The 20,128-nt window shown below is 41.9% G+C and overlaps 1 protein-coding gene across 1 annotated transcript in view; it reads left to right on the top strand.

Moving 5' to 3' along the window:
- bbg (PDZ domain-containing protein big bang) overlaps positions 1 to 20,128 on the top strand; it is a 549,174-nt gene that overhangs the window by 85,819 nt on the left and 443,227 nt on the right. The window contains exon 3 of the mRNA XM_019046227.2: positions 12,833 to 13,011. Coding sequence (XP_018901772.2) covers positions 12,833 to 13,011 — 179 coding nt within the window. The remainder of the gene's footprint in view (positions 1 to 12,832; positions 13,012 to 20,128) is intronic.

Raw genomic sequence — 20,128 nt, 5'->3', positions numbered from 1 at the left:
ACGCTTATAAAATGATACACGCTTCATATTAGAAATCATGGCTGGAGATTTTAGCCCAATGGTTATTATTCTTTAGAAAGCGTTATATAGCAATAATAACTGAATAGGGATAGTTTTCACCCCCCCCCCCCCCCCATTGACGTTTTGTGCTGTGCTGAAAAATTGGGTTTTCATCCTATGACATACTTTGCGTCATCGCAGGTATTTCGCACATTTTCGAAGACACACCCCCCCCCCCCCGGTCCCTTCCCGGTGTAAGTTACCAAACCGCTTCACCTCTTTGATTCTTCCCGAGATTTCCCAGTGAAAAATTCCAAGTGGCCTTCGACCCAAACAACACTTTGGAGACTGCTGTGAGTGACGTTTATGACGTGCGGCGAGCGGTGGAATATTGGAGTATGGCGGCCATTAACGTTGATGACCCGTAAATCGATTCCATTGTGGTGCCGCTGCGGTTTCGAGTTGGATCGCATCGAGCATCGCTTGCAAAAAGCAAAACGCGATCCCAATCGACAGCGTTCGACGAGGAAGATTTACGAGGGGTCTCTCGCTGTTGTCGCTTCGAAAAAAAACCCGGAATCGCGGTTGTTATTCTTCTCACTCGTTTTTTGATATGTATTGCCTGTATAAGTAAAGATTTTCTCCAAGAAATACTATGGAGACGGGTGTTTTTTGATCGATTTTCTACAATTTTGTATGTCTGTTTCAAAAATTGCCCAATTAGGAAACTAAAAATTCTAACCTGGCAATTTTAATTAGCTCGTGTCTTCACTATTAGCTCCATGACCCCCATACTGACATATTCCCTCTCTCTCTCGTCAGTGACGCTTTGTCACAGTTCGCTCTACTGTTTCAATTTCCATGATTTTTTAGGATATTGCAGAACCTGGTGTATTTAGATTTTGGAAATATGACCCAGATGTTCTTCTATGACGTGATAAAGTTGCAAATTATCTCCTTTACTCAAACTATATTTTCATTTCTAAGCACAACCTTCTGGCTGATTTTCATGATTCGTACGGCTATCAATAGGATCTAGGCTCTAGATGAACCCGCTCTATTTAGATAAACTCATGATGGGTCCGCAGGGCGGACCTTTAGAGGGTGCCAGGTACCAAACGTCTTCGGGGGAGTTGGGCTGCGTACCTCCTTGTACCTCGTACCTAGTACCTCCCTAGCTTGTCTTCGCTATCAATAGGCTGAGTTCAGTGCTCAATTTCCCAAAATGACAAGCATTTATTGCTTAATCCGTGGGACATTTTATGTTTAGACTTGGCGATTCCTCGGAGACTTGAACGCATGGCTATGAAAGTAGTCAGCGCTTGGAATGAAATTCATTACCTACTTAGCAAAATGTTTCACAATCTAATTATATTTATCTCGTGCATTTTTGTACACATTTTCCTCTTAGGGCTGTATATTGAAATTTGTAGGTGGAATTTACAACATGAGATCTGAAACTTTTTGCTGTTTACTGTGTGCCATTTCATCTGAACGTTTCTATTACGTTTCAGGGATCTAGATCTAGTTTGTCCAAACCAATCAATTGCAGTATCGGCTGTTTCCCTGTCAAAGCTCTCTGTGGTAGTTGGTAGTTGAGGAACACGCTCTGGCATTTTCGTAGCCGGCGAAAAAGTTTCGTTTTATCCCTTTTCCTCCCGCTTCTTGAGAAATGTATCCTAAGTGAAGAGAAATATGTAATCACGAATCACACCTGCATCAACCCGACTAGCTTTTCTAACCAAGAGTGCACTGAGAAAAAGCTATTGTTTATAAACCAATTTGTGGTTCATATGGAACACCATCAATAGTTGTATATGAACTAATGATTATCGGTCTGTGAACCATACTATGGTAGCTCGTACCATAGTATGGTATATATACCATAACTAAGGTATGTGAACCATTCTTATATGTTGCCTTCACTACTATAAGTGGTGTTCCATATGAACCACTTAGTGGCTTATAAGCCATAGATTATCCTCTGTGTGTAATGACGACTGATGAGCAAGTTAGTGCGAGGTCTCCAATGTGTAAGGTCCTTGTTCTCTACAAGTAAACTAGGGAGAATGCCCCCTGGCCGCTACGCGGTCCAACCCCTAGGGGTACCTCACATCCTCGTGAAAACTTGCCACCCTGAAGAATCCGTAAAAGCGAGAATATTTTGCAAAGTTTGGCAACTCGTGAAAAAGACGAGGACCCCCTATTCCCACGGCCGGCGGGCAATAATCCCTGTGATGGGCACCTGGAATAATATCGCACCAGGACCGGGACAGGGTCGTGAGCTTGGAAGTGCGTTTGCATATTCCGACCAAGTGCCGTATGACGTGATAACGCCGTGTTTGATGTCAGCACCAGCAGCGCCCAGCGGATCCATCGGCGCGTCCGGCGTCCGGACTCCGCGGTTTCGTCTCCCGCTCCACAAACCTGCCGCAATAGCGAAGAGAGCAGTAAGTGCATGTTGGGATGAACCTCGAGACACATAAAAGCATGTGCTAACCGTGGCTCATACAGAAATCCACTTACTGCTTCTTCGCTATGACGGCAGAAACGCCGACCCTCTTCGGTTTGCATTGAGTCAATGGCTTCGCAACCGTATTTTTGACGTGTCGCTCTCGGCCCGGACAATGGCTGCTTTTGTGCATTGTTCGGTGCACCATTAAATTTTTGCGCCTCGCAACGACTTTGCATTGCTTTAGTGTCGGCGTCAAGATCCGTGTACCGTTGAGTGGACTCATTATAAAAACTCATAGATACAAAATTTTACAATGGTAACATGGGAAAACAAGTGTAGAAAAACTGGAAACAAGACTAAAAATACATTATAAAAACCGAGTTGTTTCGGCTCGAACTTAGCCATTTTCACTTGGAGAAAACATTACAAATACGAAAAGAAAATCGGGAAAATCTGAGATCTTATGATGATGGTGGTGGTGAATTTTCGTTTGTATTTCCCGACCATTATCATGTAGATCTCAGATTTTTTCGAAAAATGTTTTTTATTTTGTAGTGTTTTTCTCTGACTGGAAATGGCTCAATTCTGAACCAAAACAACAGAGAAATTGTTGGTTGAATCTGCTTGACAATTTCACTGAATCTTATCGGCAGCACAAAAAAAATTCGGTGAAATTTTCGGGCAGCTTCGTTGAACGATTACTCCTGGAAAAAATAAAATGGCGGCGGAAATTTCGAAACGTCGCATGGCGCTTGTGATACTTTCGCCGGAAGGTGACTGTGTCCTGAACCTTATCTGTTTTTGCAAGGAGTAAAGAGGAGATTTAATTAAAATGTGGGTAAACAAGGCTAAAAAATGATTAAAACACTAAAAAGCGGGACGTTTCGAGCTGTTACCAGCTCATTTTCAGCTGCAAAAACACATAAAAACAAGAAAAAAATTGAGTGGCGACCTGACCCCAGCCGTTATCACGTAACCACTTTTATGTGTTTTTGCAGCTGAAAATGAGCTGGTAACAGCTCGAAACGTCCTGCCTTTTAGTGTTTTAATCATTTTTTAGCCTTGTTTATCCACATTTTGATTAAATCTCCTCTTTATTCGTATATTCGGGCTATGTGTTTGTGCTTTATCGTTTTGCAAGAAGTTAATACTTTTAGAAGTCTCAACCAAGTCCAGTAACGTCGAAGCTCCACGTCAACGAAGCATGCGTCGCAAATTGATCTCCAAATTCTTGCTCCGAGAACACAATGGGTGGTGGCGGGCGTCGCGGCGCTGTGCGGCGTCGGTGTGGCCGTCGAGACGGGTGCGTCCGGGCGTCGGGTGTTCCGTGGCAAAGTGCAGTACATTACTTATCCCGCGCCGCCGTGGACAGGGACCTCTGGGACAGGGCTGGATTCTGTTTCACGTCTATCCTCCTTTACGTAACGCAATCGTGGTCTGGTCATCGGCGTCGCATCCTCCATCCTCTCCCCCCCCCCCTCCCATAACACCCAATCCCTCGCTGTCAAATTCCTCCGAAATATCCTAATATCCCATTCACTCGTAAAAAAATTCAGCATGCTAAAGGTCAAGTTCACTTCGATCGGTTTCGAGTTCCCATTTAGAGAGAGTACGGACATGTTAGTCATCTTGAGATTTTGTCATGGAACTCACGGAGCTTTTAGGGCCAAAAAGGGCATCCAACCTACATTGGAAAAAAAAAAACACATTGGATCTAGAGTCCAGACTCTTGAAAACATTGACAAGAAAAAATACTCTTGATTCAGTCGGATTTTTGCTTAAATTAAGAACCAAGCCTCTTGATTTGAGCGGATTACCTTTTGATTTAAGCAAAAATCTGATTGAATCAAGAGTATTTTTTCTTGTCAATGTTTTCAAGAGTCTGGACTCTAGATCCAATGTGTTTTTTTTTCCAGTGTATAAATTCAAACTATCAGGAGTGATTTCTAAGTGGCGGTAGCCACCTTGGCCCAATCCTGAAAAACTCCCCCTAAAAAATTGACCACCGAAAAAAAAGAAGAAAAAAAAATTTGAAGACGGGTGGTTGCTGCCTAACTAGGTATACACGGAGAAACTCAATCGTGCTCGCCTGTATATATCATCACAAATGTTACAACCCGATGTTAGTAGTATTAGTTTTTGCATAAAGTCAATCATTTTTGTAGAGGAAACGCTTGTAGCATCAAAACATCTCACCACCAGATCTCGACCACCAAAATTTAGGTCTCAGATTTTTCATCGATATTTCTTAATTTTTATTTTATTATTCCGACTGAAAATGACTCGGTTTTGAGTCGTAACGTCTCGTGTGCTCTATACTTGTATTTTAGCCTTTTTTCCCGTTTTCATTTCTTGTTTTTCTCTCGTTAGACGTACTCGAACAGGGAAAAACCCAGATTTTTTTCTGTATACCTTTCCTTAGAGTCTTAACGTGATTGGACGGACGCCACTTTGTGTCAGAGCGACGTGTGATGTATCGCATAGATTCGTTCCATAATTTCAGCTACTTGTCATTCTTTTCGAATTTTGAGTTTGCACTTCTGTTGTCATGAGACTAAAGAATTCCGGTACCAACTTTGACAAAGAAATTCAACGTAATAAAGACACGGTTTTTTAGAGGAAAAATATCGCATTCTAGTGCAGTTTCGTTATCAGTATCGAATGCGATATTTTTCCTCTAAAAAACCCTGTCCATACGTTGAATTTCTCTGTCAAAGTTGGTACCGGAATTCTTTAGTCTCATGACAACAGAATTGCGATCTCAAAATTCAAAAAAATGACAAGTAGCTGAAAAAATGGAACCAATCGGTGCGATATATCGCATGTCGTTCTGACACGAAAAATGGCGTCCATAGAATCATCGTAAAACATGGCAACGCACTCGTTACGTTTCCTGGGCAGACGGCGTACGCCGCCATGTGCTGCGTAGTGCATCTTCGCATGTGGGAGGGGCGTGGGGGCGTCCATTTAGAAATGGGTGAAATGGGTCGGAGGTGTCAAAAGGGGCTCTCATTCTCAAGCCGCCGCGCCACGACCCGGGAGCCACAGATGCTCACAACGATGCCCCCTCCCCCAGCTTTAAAATTCTGCTGTAATTGTCGCCGATATTTTACGCCGTAATACTGTTCAGAGAGCTGAGAACAGATTTTACTGGAACGTGAGTCGCAGGTCACCCAACTGATGTTTAAAGCCAATCCAGACGAGTCTCTATAGTTCGAAAAGATGCACATAGGAAGTAACTTTCTTGTGTCGCGGCCGCGTGTTTTGATTTATCGGCCAACGTCATAGATCCGCAAAATGAAACCATGATTTTGGTCAGCCTCATCGTATACACACGGACCTAAATATGCCCTTTGGACTGTACTTCAGATATTACAACTTTGTAACATCCGCATTTTGACTCCTATATTTTTAACTCCCCCTCTCAAATTCACGAGCTGCAAAAGTAAGATTATTGGAAAACATTTTGCAATAAAGGAAAGACTATTTCTGGCTCATCTGTGAAAACACTTATCTGCACGGAAAATCAAAATGGTGTTCACGCTGGTTAGTCAGAAACAGTTGTTCCCAATTGCAAAATGTAGTTAAAATTAATCCTTGAATAATGTGATTATTGTCAGTGACGCGTGACTATGTCTGGAGAGTTTTTGTATAATTCTAACATTTTTTTCATTTAGCAGTAGGCTTCCCGGTGCCCATTCTTTTAGAAAATACAGCAGTATTCATAACTGAACAGCAGAGCTTTGGAGTTGTACATGCATGGTTATGCGTATGATAATTCGTCACTCGGAGAAAAAAAATCCGATTTTATAAATTGGAGGTATTCATGAACCGGATAGTTAGACCAGTACAGAACACCGCACGCTCAGTTCCTGTGATCAAGCTATTTTCCTTGCCACGGAGAAACGATCCCTCGTTTACTTCCATTATTTTTGTTCCTGTCCTTTCGTGGACATCTCAAGAATGGCAACCTAGGTTTTTGTCCTGCCAACACGAATCCAGTCGCAGCTGCTCCTCCGAAGATATGCTTTTTAGTGTTTCTCATCTCTTTGAAGTCACAATCTGCGCCCGCGTGAAGGAGTTCAGGAAGAGCTGGCGCAATCTTCACCGCACGACAGTCCGCCGGATAAATTATATCACACAAACATAAAAATCCCTTTAAATCCTCCTTCATCTCCCTGCAAATGCTCCTTCACCTTATCTGCGGTGAGAACCATTCTACCTCTGAATCCGTCGCGCCGTATGCCTGCGTTTGCGCAATCGCTCTCCATGAAATGGACCACTAGACAAGGTACGAATTTCAGCATTCTGGTACATGCTTCGTAACTAAAAGCTTACGTAGAATACGACGCGCACAACGAAAATTACCGAAATCAACTCCTTCCAAAGATATTTAATGATTCTTGATGCGTGAATTCAAACCAGCCGCTCATGAAAACTCAATGCTCTGCGTGATTCACATCGTGCGCTAAACGTTATCATGACAGTCTCTGCGATTTAAAAATCTGGCAACCTCAATCTTGACGCTTTGGCTCAGCTGTAGCAAATTGCTAATAGTTTGAGCAACACATGGTGGGAAATGAACATTTCTCGATTGAGAAGTTTATTGGAAACCGTTGTAGTGCGCGATTTGACTCACGTAGACCTTTGAGTTTCTTGTGAGCGGGCAGTTCAAATTCCTCGCAACCAATGTGAAATAAAAACGTTAATATCTTCGTTTACAGTTGTTTCATTAGTTTTCATTGCGCGAATTGTGCTCTACGTGAAATGCTGGTTAAGAAACATGTATCAGAATGCTTCAATTCGTACCTTTCCTAGTGATCCATTGGCGACTTTGCGCGAGGTTTGTCTGCTATTTTCTCTCTCGGAACAAATTGTCGCAGCCCTAGACTAGCACAAAATACCCCTAGCTTCTTCACTAAGATGGAATTGAAACTCCTCACCAAGTTAGCCGGCAGCCCAATGTTTACATTGGTTTCTGTGAATTATAAGATAATAAAATATTTGAGATCTTTAGCTCAGAAACTAATTTTTCAGGACAGCTTTTAAAGATGTGCAAGAATTAATATTGTCCGAATATGGTATCTCTTGATCAATGGTTGATAGATGCACTTTGTAACTCCAGTTTGCAACTTTTTCTTTCTCCGGTACACATCTTTGAATATTCTTTAAGGAGCCCCCTGCATGGTATTGTATCTGCAGCTCTGTAACCTCAAGAATTATCTTTCATGAACTGTTTTATAACAACAATTATCTATCAGAACTACTAGTAAAATAATAATGAAACTTCGCAACGATCACCAGTCCGAACTGTTCGGATGTTGCTCCTCCCCCACTTTTCTCATTGGGCACTTGAGACTTGGGATTTCTCTGCGCTAAAATCGTTTCAGATGAAAAACGCACTCGAAAACCCTCCTTAAACGTATCCTTAGCTAGTATTTCCCGGTCACTAAATATAATCAACGTTGTTTACAAACCCTCCCTACAACTGGCACCTAAAACCCTTAAACCCTAATAATACACACAGTTGTAGCCTTTTTATGGCGGTTAATTGGCTGGCGGAGTGGAGAGTGACCTAATTCAGTTTTTCTCGTGAGCTTTTAAGTCTGTATACAATGGCTGGAACAGGGGGTTCACAAGTTGGAGTAGGTCAGGCTTGGGAGCCGCTCAATTTGTCATGTTGCCCGGGGAGCGTGTTTACGCACCGGCGCGGGCGCCGCGCACAGTGGACCCTGTCAATAGGAGAATTCGGACACAATTTGGAAACTTTAAAAGCTTGTAACTCCGTTTTTACAAAATTTTGAGGTTCTAGAAGTGGTTCTGTTGGTTTCCTCGTGAGATTATCTTTTTAGGACGAAATGAACATCAAAATGTGATGTTTTAGTAAAAAATCAGTGGACCGAATCAATAGAGGAGGTCGGACAAAAGTTGGAAACTTTGAAAGCCTACGACTCCGTTTGTACAAAATTTTGAGGTTCTAATTTTGAGGTTCGAAACGAAAAAAACCGTCAAAATTTGCAGTTTTATTCAAAAAATTTCTCGTCTGACTTCTCTAATGGAGAATTTTTACACAAAAATTGTATTGCTTCATCTGAGAGTGCCTAATGAGCTGATTTCACAGTATTTTTTTATAATTTTTTTCTGATGGGAATTAGTATAAATACATATAGATGTAAAAGAGAGAAAATGCACCGCCTTATGACGTCATCTGGCGACATTTCCCGTTTTAAACACACGTATTTTAGCAGATTAGATCATTCCGTTATATTTTCTCTAATAATTGTTCGATTCATGAACCAAAGGTATCCTCGTGTTCAGTTCACACAATAGTCTCCACTTAAACACGAAACTCATCAAATTTCGGACACCTGCAAATTCTCTATTGACTCGATCCACTGTGCGGCGTCGGGATCTGGGATCACGGTCACTATTGGCCGGAGCAGGAGCGTTTACGCCTCGCTCGCATTGAATCACGCCCGGGCTGGAAAGGGCAAAACAAAGAGCTGGAGCCGCTGTAATAACCGGCCTAATATAATAAAGCATAATAGTAAAAACATAAAGGCATAAAAACACTGTTATTGGCTGTAAATGTACTCCTTTTTAACAATCCCAGCCGGGCGTACTTGCTCCCGCCCACTTTAACCCCGGCTGCTTTTCCGTTTATTGTCTTTGAAATTTGTGGCCTTTTTTCGAGCCCCGCCGCCTCGCCTCGCCGCCGTAAATTCTGCCGGCCTCACGTCGACGGGTCGTTACCAAAGTCCTCGTTTCTCGTTCGGGGATGCGCGGATAAGCGCAGAATTTTTCATATTCTTACAATTGCGCGAGAGCCCGTATTTTAGAAGCTTCGTTGTCTACATTGTAACTAAATTTGGTTTTTCCTTGAAAGCTTCTATGGCTTCTTTCGCTTTTTGGAATTATTGAAACTGGGTTACGGCGTTTTTCCCTAGGACAGCAGTAGATTTCGCGCGGATCATATAGATGGTCAGCCGTGTAGCCACTACCTGGCATTTGTTGGGGAGACATGCAATGGTTTAGTTGCGCTAGTCTTAGAATAGTAATTTGATGCTTGGTTCTTGTAAATTAGCTAAAAATAATGAGATCTGTCCCAACAGCAACTTTCTACGTTCAATGTTAACCGAGATATCGCGCTTTGAAAAATTCGTTTAATGGCGTAATCTACCGCGCCAGTGACACCCTTGGTTTCCTCCAACTTGCTCCTATCCGAGTTCACGTTGAGTAACCAAAACAATATTTTTCTCCCTGACTGATGCAAGCAAAGTGGAAGAGACCAAGGGTGCCACTACCGGCGGTGGATAACGTCATGAATCGAAGTTTTCAAAGAGAGACATATCTCGGTTAATATTGAAAGTAGAAAGTTGCTGTTCGGACAGATCTTATTATTTTTAGGTGATCTTCAAGAATCAAACATCAAGATATTCTGTGACCAGCGTAACCGATCCCATTATTGAGACTAGGTTATGGCGTTTTTCCTTAGGAAAGCAGTAGATTTTGCGGGGATCATATGGATGGTCAGCCGCGTAGCCACTACCAATATTTTGTTGTAAAGACATGCAATTGTATCCGATTCGAACGAAAAATCTAATCCAAAACCAAAATCTGCACCTGCAATGAATTTTGAAATTGCCTCTCCCTCGTTCTTTCGCAGAGATAACGCGCGATGACGCACAACGGGATCGGATTAACCCTCGCGATGAACAACGAGGAGGAGCAGTCGCCTTGCTCAAGCTCAAAGCTTCGTGCGTAGAGAATAAAAGGGGCCGCTACTCCCGCGCCACCCTCTCCTCCTCGCGAGGTAATAAAATTAATTACAATGGTTATCCCATTGATTTATTCGAGTCGATTCTTGTTTCGGCGTCGCGGCGGTTCATCCTATCACAGGCGCCTGGGCGCTCGAGATCTGACGGAGATCGCGCTGTTTCCAGGCCTCACCGCCCACCTCCACCTTCAAAGCTCAGCTGCCGACTGGGACAGGGAAAATTGATTTTTCGCTGATATCCTCTGATTGAAAAATTGGGAAACTTTTGCCCGTTTAAGGGGAAAGGGACCCAAATGAAGAGAGGAACACTGGAGAAAAAACTCGCTTTGATCTAGAGTCCAGACTCTTGAAAACAATGACGAGAAATATGCTCGTGATTCAATCGGATTTTTGCTTAAATCAAGAACCATGCCTCTTAGCTTAAGCGGATTTTCTTTTGATTCAAGCAAAATTCCGATTAAATCATAAGTATTTTCTCTTGTCGTGGTTTTCAAGAGTCTGGACACTAGATCCAAGCGACTTTTTTTTCCAGTGAGATTCAAAACTTGGCAACAGCCATCAAGTTTTGCTACGACTGAACATGATGTTACTCTTTTTAAAATTAATTAAATGCCTTTGTTTTTTTTTATTTTAGTCTAAAAATTATGCCTAAATTTTCGTCTTCTTTTCATGACAAGAATTGTAATCAGGCCTCTTTGTTCCTACTAAATAAGAACAAATAGTTGCACATTGTCGGCTACTTCGTGCATGATACCGGAAGTTCAGGTCATTTTTTCGTTCCCTCCATGAAAGATCGTAACTACATTTCAATGTCGCCAACTTTCCCCTCTCAAATAGGGTTTTAACTTGGAAACTCTCGGGCATTTCTCACTAAAAATTTTACTGATTTTCCATTTGATCTCGTGCAAAATTCGGACAAACGGACACAAAATTGCGTCACTGGTAAAACAAACCTCTTGGTTCAAGAGTGCAGTTTCTTGTCGCCGGATTTAAAAGTGTGGACTCTGTTTCAATGCAAAATCCGCTTGAAACAAGAGTTCAAGACTCTTAAATCCGGCGACAAGAAACTGCACTCTTAAGTCAATGCAATGCGGCATTGGTCCGAGAGGTTTTTTTTACCAGTGTATATGTATATATTTGGAAAAATTGAATTGTTTGGGAAAGTTTTCTTTTCCTTGAACGGCCGTAAATTTTCAAATGATCAACCTGGCTCAGGCTGACGAAATGAATCCGGTTTTTATTTCAACGTCAGCTAAAATATCGTGCGAGTTTTAAGGGACTCAGGTGCAGAGGTTGATGTGAAGTCAGTACAGTATGCATCTGAGTCAACTTCCGATGTGAAATGAGCACCATTTTTTAAAAAATAAAAATGTTTTAAAGGTGCCTTAAGTTTCCTACAGGATCGGGTTGCGTACAGTTACGTTGCCCGACCGTGCTAGAAGGCCGAAGTGTGAATGATCGATTATCGATTCCCCATTTGAAGCTATGGAAAAGAATCGATTATTAAGGTGCTCTTTGCGAACACCTTGTCTATCGATCTTTTTCCATTGGTTTAAATGGCAGTTCAATCGATGTATCGCAAAGCACGCCATGCCACTGAAGGCCGAGCAAGGTCGGTCACCGCTTCGCCGTGTTCTGAAACTCGTCCGATTTTATTGGCTGCAGGTCGTGCGGTGGTACTTAGGGCACAAGGAGGAAAATCAATCGGGCACCTTGATAAATAAGTAACTAGCGGGAACAGCGTGTAACTATCCTCGTGGTTGTTTTCGGGTACACAAGCTCAGATAATTTTACCGTAGGATTTTATCGGATTATAACTTTCCTTGATTGCGCCTTTAAAAGCGACGGAGGAATGCAGCTTTGCAAGTGCAAGACAACAGTGATAGCAGGGTTATCTCTTTATAGCCCGCAATGTCAATACCGTCATGCGCCGTAACTATCGTAAGGGGTGATTCTAAACTGATAGATAACAAAAATTCAACCGGTCTGAGCCCCGTTGCATAAATGACATTTTAAGCGCTCAGCTGATAACGAAGGCTTTCTGTATTCAACCCGCCTTCAGCATTCCATAATAGTCGAATGTTGCAACGGTGAAATGGCGTAAATATCGTCTCCAAGATGGCGAAAAAGTGTCTTACATTATCGGAAAAGATTAGCGCAAAATATCATCCTTAATATCTGCAATTTGCTGAAAAAGCAAATAACATTTCCAAAATTCATCTCGCTGAAAATGGTTTTTTTTTTTTTGTATTTTTCTTCATTCAGCTATCGAGATTAAAGAAATAACCTTTCACCCTAACACTTCGAAAACTTTTTCTATTTTATTCTGAGCTAGCAAAAATTCGTCTTATTCGATGCCACATAACCTTATTTTACGTTTGTAATGAAGATTGCGCGCTCCTTTTGCAAATCTTGTCTTTATCATTCGATTCATCAGTCGATTAATTTAATCTCTTTGCTAAAATTTGATAAAACAATTTATAATAAAATACCACCAGGAAACAACCTCGTTACGTGCATTAATTTTCGAGAAAAAATTCTGTCATACTGAAAGTGTTAATCATGAATTCTAACTATTATTCTGATATTATTTGTTTCAGTCTCGAGACAACTGACACCGACAAGTCTGATCCAGATGGCCACCTTGATTCAAACTCTAATAACCCCGTCAGTGTTGAAAATGACTCCGATAATGCCCTCAAGGACGGAACTTCTGCTGAAACCGCTGGAGATACGTCACCGGACGACCAACCCAGCTCTGCTCCACAGGAAATTAAAGGTAGATTAATTTTTAAAAATTTCTTCTAATTCTCTGCGTTTTTCTTCTTCTTCATTCTGCCTCATCTTCGTCTTCCTGTTTTTCTTCACTGCGCGGAATAGTTTTTCCAACTTGCAAGTAAATATTGATCTTCTTTGCATCGCTTTTCATCCCCCATGACGAATTGACGAATGCGAATCAATATTTACACTTAATTGTAAATTTTTACAATTCAGGCATGATCCAATCTGGCAGTACGTTCCATGCTTTCTTTCACTTGGCTTCATCAATCAGTGATACACACCACATCGTGTATCAAAACACGATTCTGCAATCGCTGCAACTGATGCATTTCTAAATATCACTGGAAAAAAACCACATTGGATCTAGAGTCCAGACTCTTGAAAACATTGACAAGAAAAAGGACTCTTGATTCAATCAGATTTAAGTTTAAATCAAAAGGAAATCCTCTCAAATTAAGAGGCTTGGTTCTTGATTTAAGCTTAAATCTGATTGAATCAAGAGTATTTTTTCTTGTCGATGTTTTCAAGAGTCTGGATTCTAGATCCAATGTGTTTTTTTCCCCCCAGTGATTTTGTTTTTTTTTTTATTTCTTTTTTTGAGACGGCCCGTTATAACCCGATGGAAAAGGACCAGGAGAAATTGATTTGAGCCTTTATCTTGGATTTCATCGTTGCGAAACTGGTCTGAATTCATTCGCCCGATGGTCGCGCCGCCGCGGATAACTGAGCTGCCGTTGCGACCGCTGTGACGTTGCACTGGACGTCAACGGCACGTCAAAGGTGACGTAACCCAAGCCGTGTGTACCCACCTAATCGGGTGCTTCTCGGTGGACTTTTGAGCGGAGACAGGGCAGGATTTTCACGTGATTCACTAGCGACCACGACCAGATGCACGGCAGGAATGCGCCCGGAGCAGCGGTCCACGCCAGATTGAACTTTTCGACGTGCATTCGTCAAGCCGGAGCAAAGCTTCGTTAGCCACAGCGATGCAACATCCACTCCATTTCTTCTTCGTTTCCTCGTAGGGACGTCTGCAGATTCATGATTCATTTCTCGTCGATGAAGGGTGGTATAGAGTACCTATGTATACAGGAGAGAATTGCCATCTCAATCATTTTACTACAGGAAAAGTGTGCCGCTCTCTGACTGGTCGGCTACCATGGAGCCCCAAAGTTCGCCCAATGTAAACAAACCCCAGCCCCTCTGCTCCTAGTTTGGCCCAATGTACACTGAAAAAAGAAAAATACGTTGGATCTAGAGTCCAGACTCCTGAAAACATTGACAAGAAAAAGGACTCTTGATTCAATCAGATTTAAGCTGAAATCAAAAGGAAAACCGCTCAAATTAAGAGGCTTGGTTCTTTTAAGCTTAAATCTGATTGAATCAAGAGTATTTTTCTTTTCGATGTTTTTAAGAGTCTGGACTCTAGATCCAATGTGTTTTTTTTTTCCAGTGTGAACAATCAAGATGAGGACAAAGTTCTACAAAGTTCTAGACATGATTTTGGATGTGATGGACATTTTTTTATACGTATTGTATTTTATTTTTGTACACGTAGTAAACTACAATCATACCTGGTAACTCTAGAATTTTTAGAAGCAGCCGAAAGTGCGTGATAATCCATGGCAACAATGAGCTTTGCACCAATGACGCGTCCTACCGACTTCGCGTTTCAGCGGCTTGGCTCTCTTTGCGATGAATTGATTGATCTGCAATTTAAACTTATAGTAAAGGATCGATTATTAGGATGTTCGATTGTTCGCAACGAACACCTTGACAAACGATTCTTTCCCATAGCTTTAAATGGGGGAAATATCGATAGTCGATGCGATAGTCACTGCGTTTGCGTTTCCGTAGTCGACCCCGCGATCCTCCTTCAACCCCGTACCCGTCTTCTCTCTGGCAGAGTTCCCGCCGGCATTCTCCTGAGGCACTTACCCACTCACCAAGATGTCACATTTACCTTCATACCAAATTTAATCATAACGTTGTTTTCGACCCTCATGATATAACGCGTAGGCTTACATTTTCGAATGTCTTCTCATGAAAATTTCATTGAAAAATGTATGTTGCTTTGAGAAATGACGCCTCGTAACTTTTCATTCAATTCCGAATGCGAGGAGAGTTTGTGCTTTATTGGGTTTTCCGCGTAGGTATCGCTCTGGAAAATGATATCTCGTTTTCCCTGAAACGACGCGCGTTTCCGGCAGAAGAAGGTAAAAGCACGAAATATCTAAAGGGTTCAAATCCAATGATTTCAAAATAGAAAATATGAGCCAATGGAATATAAATTTTGAAATGTGTGGCTAGGGACTCTAGAAATGCATTGACGTGCCCTCCGATTCTACCGCGTGGGTGATAGCAAATAAACTCCGAGTAGATTTTTGAATTACCTGCCAATAATCCCTCTTGCCAAATGACAACTCACGTTGCTAATTTTTAAATAATAGTTTTCGTCGTAGGAAGCATTCCTGCCAAGTTTTTCAATTAATAATTCAAATCAATCAAATCAAGACCAACTCTCCATGCAAAGATAGGGAGCAAATACATTGACAGGGCTGCCACTTTATTTGGGGACTCCAAAACTGAAAACACGGCAACCCTGCTAATGTATTTGCTCTCTATCTTTGCATGGAGAATTTGTTTTGGTGTAGAGGTGGACTCTCAGGGTAGGGTGGAATATTCCCTCCATTTTGGCCTCATCTTGAGAGCTTTTTTTGAGCTTGGGAGATGATTTCAGAGAAAACCAGTGGCACCATCGTGTTTCTCGCAAACTTATACATACGAATCAATTGTCAAATCGCAAATCCCTCACACATGCAACATCTCCATTGCCTCTGATAGTTCGTAGCGTATTCCGTTTAAACCTACTAAGACTCAACTTTTGACTTTACGCTTGAGTCTGAACTTTTTGCACGCGACCTGGCAACTAAAGTTAAGTGTCAGTGTCGCAGAAAACTGGTTCGAGCAGCTCGAATCGCAGCAATGCAAACAATAACGTTGTCCGTCATTTTGCCCCGCGAACCTCAGGCCGACGGAACGGAGATGCTGCGGTACAGTTGCGAGTTTTGCTCAATAAACGTCGTGAAAACTTTAAGGCTTGGGCTGACACAAGGATAGAGGATTATCTAGAGAAGATCTCCACATAAAATGAAGAAAAATAACTTGTTCGCTTTCGCAGCAGCAGCAGTTGCACCCTTACATGTTGAAGTGAAATGCTGGAAAAATTATATTCACTGGAAAAAAAAAAACACATTGGATCTAGAGTCCAGACTCTTAAAAACATCGACGAGAAAAAGTACTCGTGATTCAATCAGAATCTAGCTTAAATCAAGAACCAAGCCTCTTCATTTAAGCGGATTTCGTTTCGATTCAAGCAAAAATCCGATTGAATCAAGAGTATTTTTTCTTGTCAATGTTTTCAAGAGTCTGGGCTCTAGATCCAATGTGTTTTTTTTCCAGTGTTGAATTTTTTCAATTGTCTAAGAGATTGATGCTCGTTTTTTGTAAGTATGTTGAGTGCTGAGCCAAGATGTCAAAGGTGGTATACACTCGTAGAGTACAAAATTAATTGTGCACTACCATCTTCATGATCAACCTGCTTCTGGAACCGCACGATCCTAGACATTTTGGAACCACCTTTATTTTTCATGAAACACTGCAAAAAATATACTAATTCCGTTACCTGCCCAAACTACCCGTTCCACAATTGAAAACAATGTGTATAGATTATTTGAACAAGTAAGCACCTTTTAAATTCAATCACTGTGTCAAAATTCAGTAATTTTTATTGTCAGTATGGAAGTTGCAAAATTTACTTCTCGAGACACTTTTCCACAACATTTAGTCCAATTATGTTGGAGAGCCACGTGCATAAACATCTTGTATCTTTTTTGTGGTCTTGAGGACTATATATTGAAAGTTGAAAAATTACACGGGGCCCTCTGACCTTAAAAAATTTAAATTGTCAGACCAATTTTACGACCATCAACTTTTTACGTGACTTTCTTAACGTGACGTATCAATTACATTATTCATCAAAAAAATAATTTATCATGCCAATACGCAATGCCGTAGATGTAGGCGGATTCATGGGGTGCCGTAGGGGTCGTACGCCCCGCTCCCTTATTCGTCTGAAAAAAAGGAGGAAGAAGAAGAGAAGAAAGAGAGAGAAGAAGGTAAGGGAGGAAAGAAGAAGGAAATACGTTTTTTTGTATATGCTCATGAATAAATTCACTCTAACTGCACATTCAATACTGTAATATTCATTAAATTTTCCCTGACCCCCCTTCTGCCTTCTGGGGTCTCGATTCGCTTAGGGTCATAGACTCTTCAACCAGGGTTGAAATAAATAAAAAATCTCCGCAGAAACGGTCACCGCTAGAGGTTTACTCTGTATGGTATGAAGTATTCGGAGAAGATTTGCGAGGCGGGCTCTTTAATTGGCTGAATCCCCCCGGGTTACCGCTCGGATCATCCGGCCGGCATCATTTGGAAGGGGGGGGGGGGAGCGTCCCTGCGGCGAATCCCGTTGACTCCAGGCGGACGCTGACGGGGGGTGGGGGGCAGGGGAGACGATCATGCCGGTAATTAGTGGTGAGCTGCGTTATGGTTCGAATCAATTAACGCTCCTCCTGGCCTGCCCCGGCTCCACCTGATTAAGACGTCCGCGTATCGCAGCGCCAATCTCTCGCCGCCGCGAGCCGCGCGCCGTGGCCAGCAGGTGCAGCCGGTTCCGCCCCGTTGGGCCGTTGGCCCTGGCTGCCGCAAACTATGCGCTCGCTTCGACTCTCAAAGTTCGAAGTTGAGATATATTTTAGAGACCCGACCCTGTGGCCCTGCGGGTTAATTATTGAACTTTTTAGACAAAACAACTGGGAAAAACACATTGTATCTAGAGTCCAGACTCTTGAAAACATTGACAAGAAAAAGGACTCTTAAATTAGAAATCCGCTCAAATTAAGAGGCTTGGTTCTTGATTTAAGCTTAAATCTGATTGAATCTAGAGTATTTTGTCTTGTTGATGTTTTTAAGAGTCTGGACTCTAGATCCAATGTGTTTTTTTTTTCCAGTGAACGATAAGCGAATAAGATAAAGAGGAAATGGAGCGATTCTATTGGCGCAAGCGGGTATTTAACCATCGATAAATTTATCGAGTCCTAGTTCACGAGGAGAGAGAAAAGTCACTGTGTTTTAAATCTCTACGTTCCTATGTCAGCGTTTGAGTCTCCAGAAAACCTTGACCCGCGCGGTCGAAGTATAGTAGGAGAATCTAAGCGGATAGGCTTGCAAATGTATTGTTCACTTTGCAGGGAAGATAGCAGCACTGGGATAGGGTTAATGCCGCTGATTAATAAGAAATATTAGAAGGTGATCCTAAATCTACAATAGTATTATTAATTTGAATTAAATTAGACTTACGAACAAACTTATAACAATACATTTAGTTACACTCATCTTACGAAAGCGTTTTCATCATTAAATCCTGAAAAACAGTTCAAGTAATGAGAGGTATGTGGGCCTCTAGTTTTTACTTTTTTAATAATAAAGATATCCTACTTTGAAAATACTGGTGCCTTCCTAGAAGTAGACTATTAGTGAGTTATCCGTAGGAAAAACTTATGCCGCAAGTTTGAATAATCCCGTCAAACACAGTGCGGCTGGCGCGCATACGGCTCAAAACGCATAGTAGCGCCTTTCAAGACGCAGGGTACTTCATGCATTGCGCGAATAGCACGGTGCTGCCCGCAGCGCGTAGAGGCGCCTTACAAGTATGCAGGATACTTCATGCATTGCGCATATACCATGGTGCGCGCTCAAGTCGTTGAAAAGTCGTATTTTCTTGGTTTTCAATATACCACGATGTACACCATTTTTGAACAGTGCGCACCGCGAGCTTGCAATCCCCGGATCACAGGATCGAAGAGATTTTGCAATCCTGTATGTTTTCCGATGAAAATATAATCATTTATGCGTGGAAATTGTTCCAGTTGGAATGCCGTTGCTTCCTATTGACTAACTATCGCCAAAACTAACAAATTGATTAGCGTCGTTGAAGGAGGCGGAACTCCCTAATACACTGAAAAAAAAAGAAAAAAAACTCCGGTGGTGGAAGTCATACTTACGGGCTATACTCACCTTCCGCGTTTCGGACTCAAAGGCCGAAAGTTCCGGGCGTTGCACCTCACTGGAAAAAAAAAAACATTGGATCTAGAGTCCAGACTCTTGAAAACATTGACAAGAAAAAATACTCTTGATTCAATCAGATTTAAGCGTAAATCAAAAGGAAATCCGCTTGAATCTGATTGAATCAAGAGTATTTTTTCTTGTCGATGTTTTTAAGAGTCTGGACTCTAGATCCAATGCGTTTTTTTCCCCAGCGAAGAAGGAAGGAACGGAGGAAAGGAGAAAGAAGGACGCTTATATTTTTTTAATTATTCATGACGAAATGGAGAATTCGCATGCAAAATTTGTATTGCTTCATCTGAAAGTGCTTAAAGAGCCGATTTCACAGTATTTTTCATTTTTTTTCTGATATGGTAAAAAGTATAAACATAGATGTAAAAGTGAGAAAATGTACCGCCTTGTGACGTCATCTGGCGGCATTCCCCATTTAAATACATGCATTTTAGCAGATTAGATCATTTTGTCATATCTCCTTCAATTATTGTTCAATTCATGAACCAATGGTATCCCTGTGCTCAGTTCACTCAGTAGTTTCCACTTAAACACGAAATTCATCAAATTTCTGACACCTGCGAGTTACCTATTGACTCAAAGTGCGTATTACATGTTTTGAAATTTCGAAACTTCTCGAAGGGAAGCCACCCGGACCCCGCTTACGCCCTCTTCCCCCCCCCTCACCTTCGAAGTGTCCGAATCCGCCCGTGCGATGATTCCTGTAACGAGAGGAGCCCTTTCAAAACTTACTCTGCTCCCAAAAGAGCAAAGATTTGGGTCAAACGAGCTGTTTATTGTCGGCATATGGCGGCACGGATGTTTTCCAATATCCCATGACGACACGCTGCGCCATCATAAATTTCGCCGCGCCGCCACAGTGGCCCATGCGCCAACACTCGATGTTTCCTCGCCTCGTTCATAGATGTCGTGATATC

The sequence above is a fragment of the Bemisia tabaci genome, chromosome 6 (genome assembly GCF_918797505.1).
Source record: "Bemisia tabaci chromosome 6, PGI_BMITA_v3".
NCBI lineage: Eukaryota > Metazoa > Arthropoda > Insecta > Hemiptera > Aleyrodidae > Bemisia > Bemisia tabaci.
The sequence above is the reverse complement of the archived record's forward strand: the minus strand, read 5'-3'. Positions and strand labels throughout refer to the sequence as shown.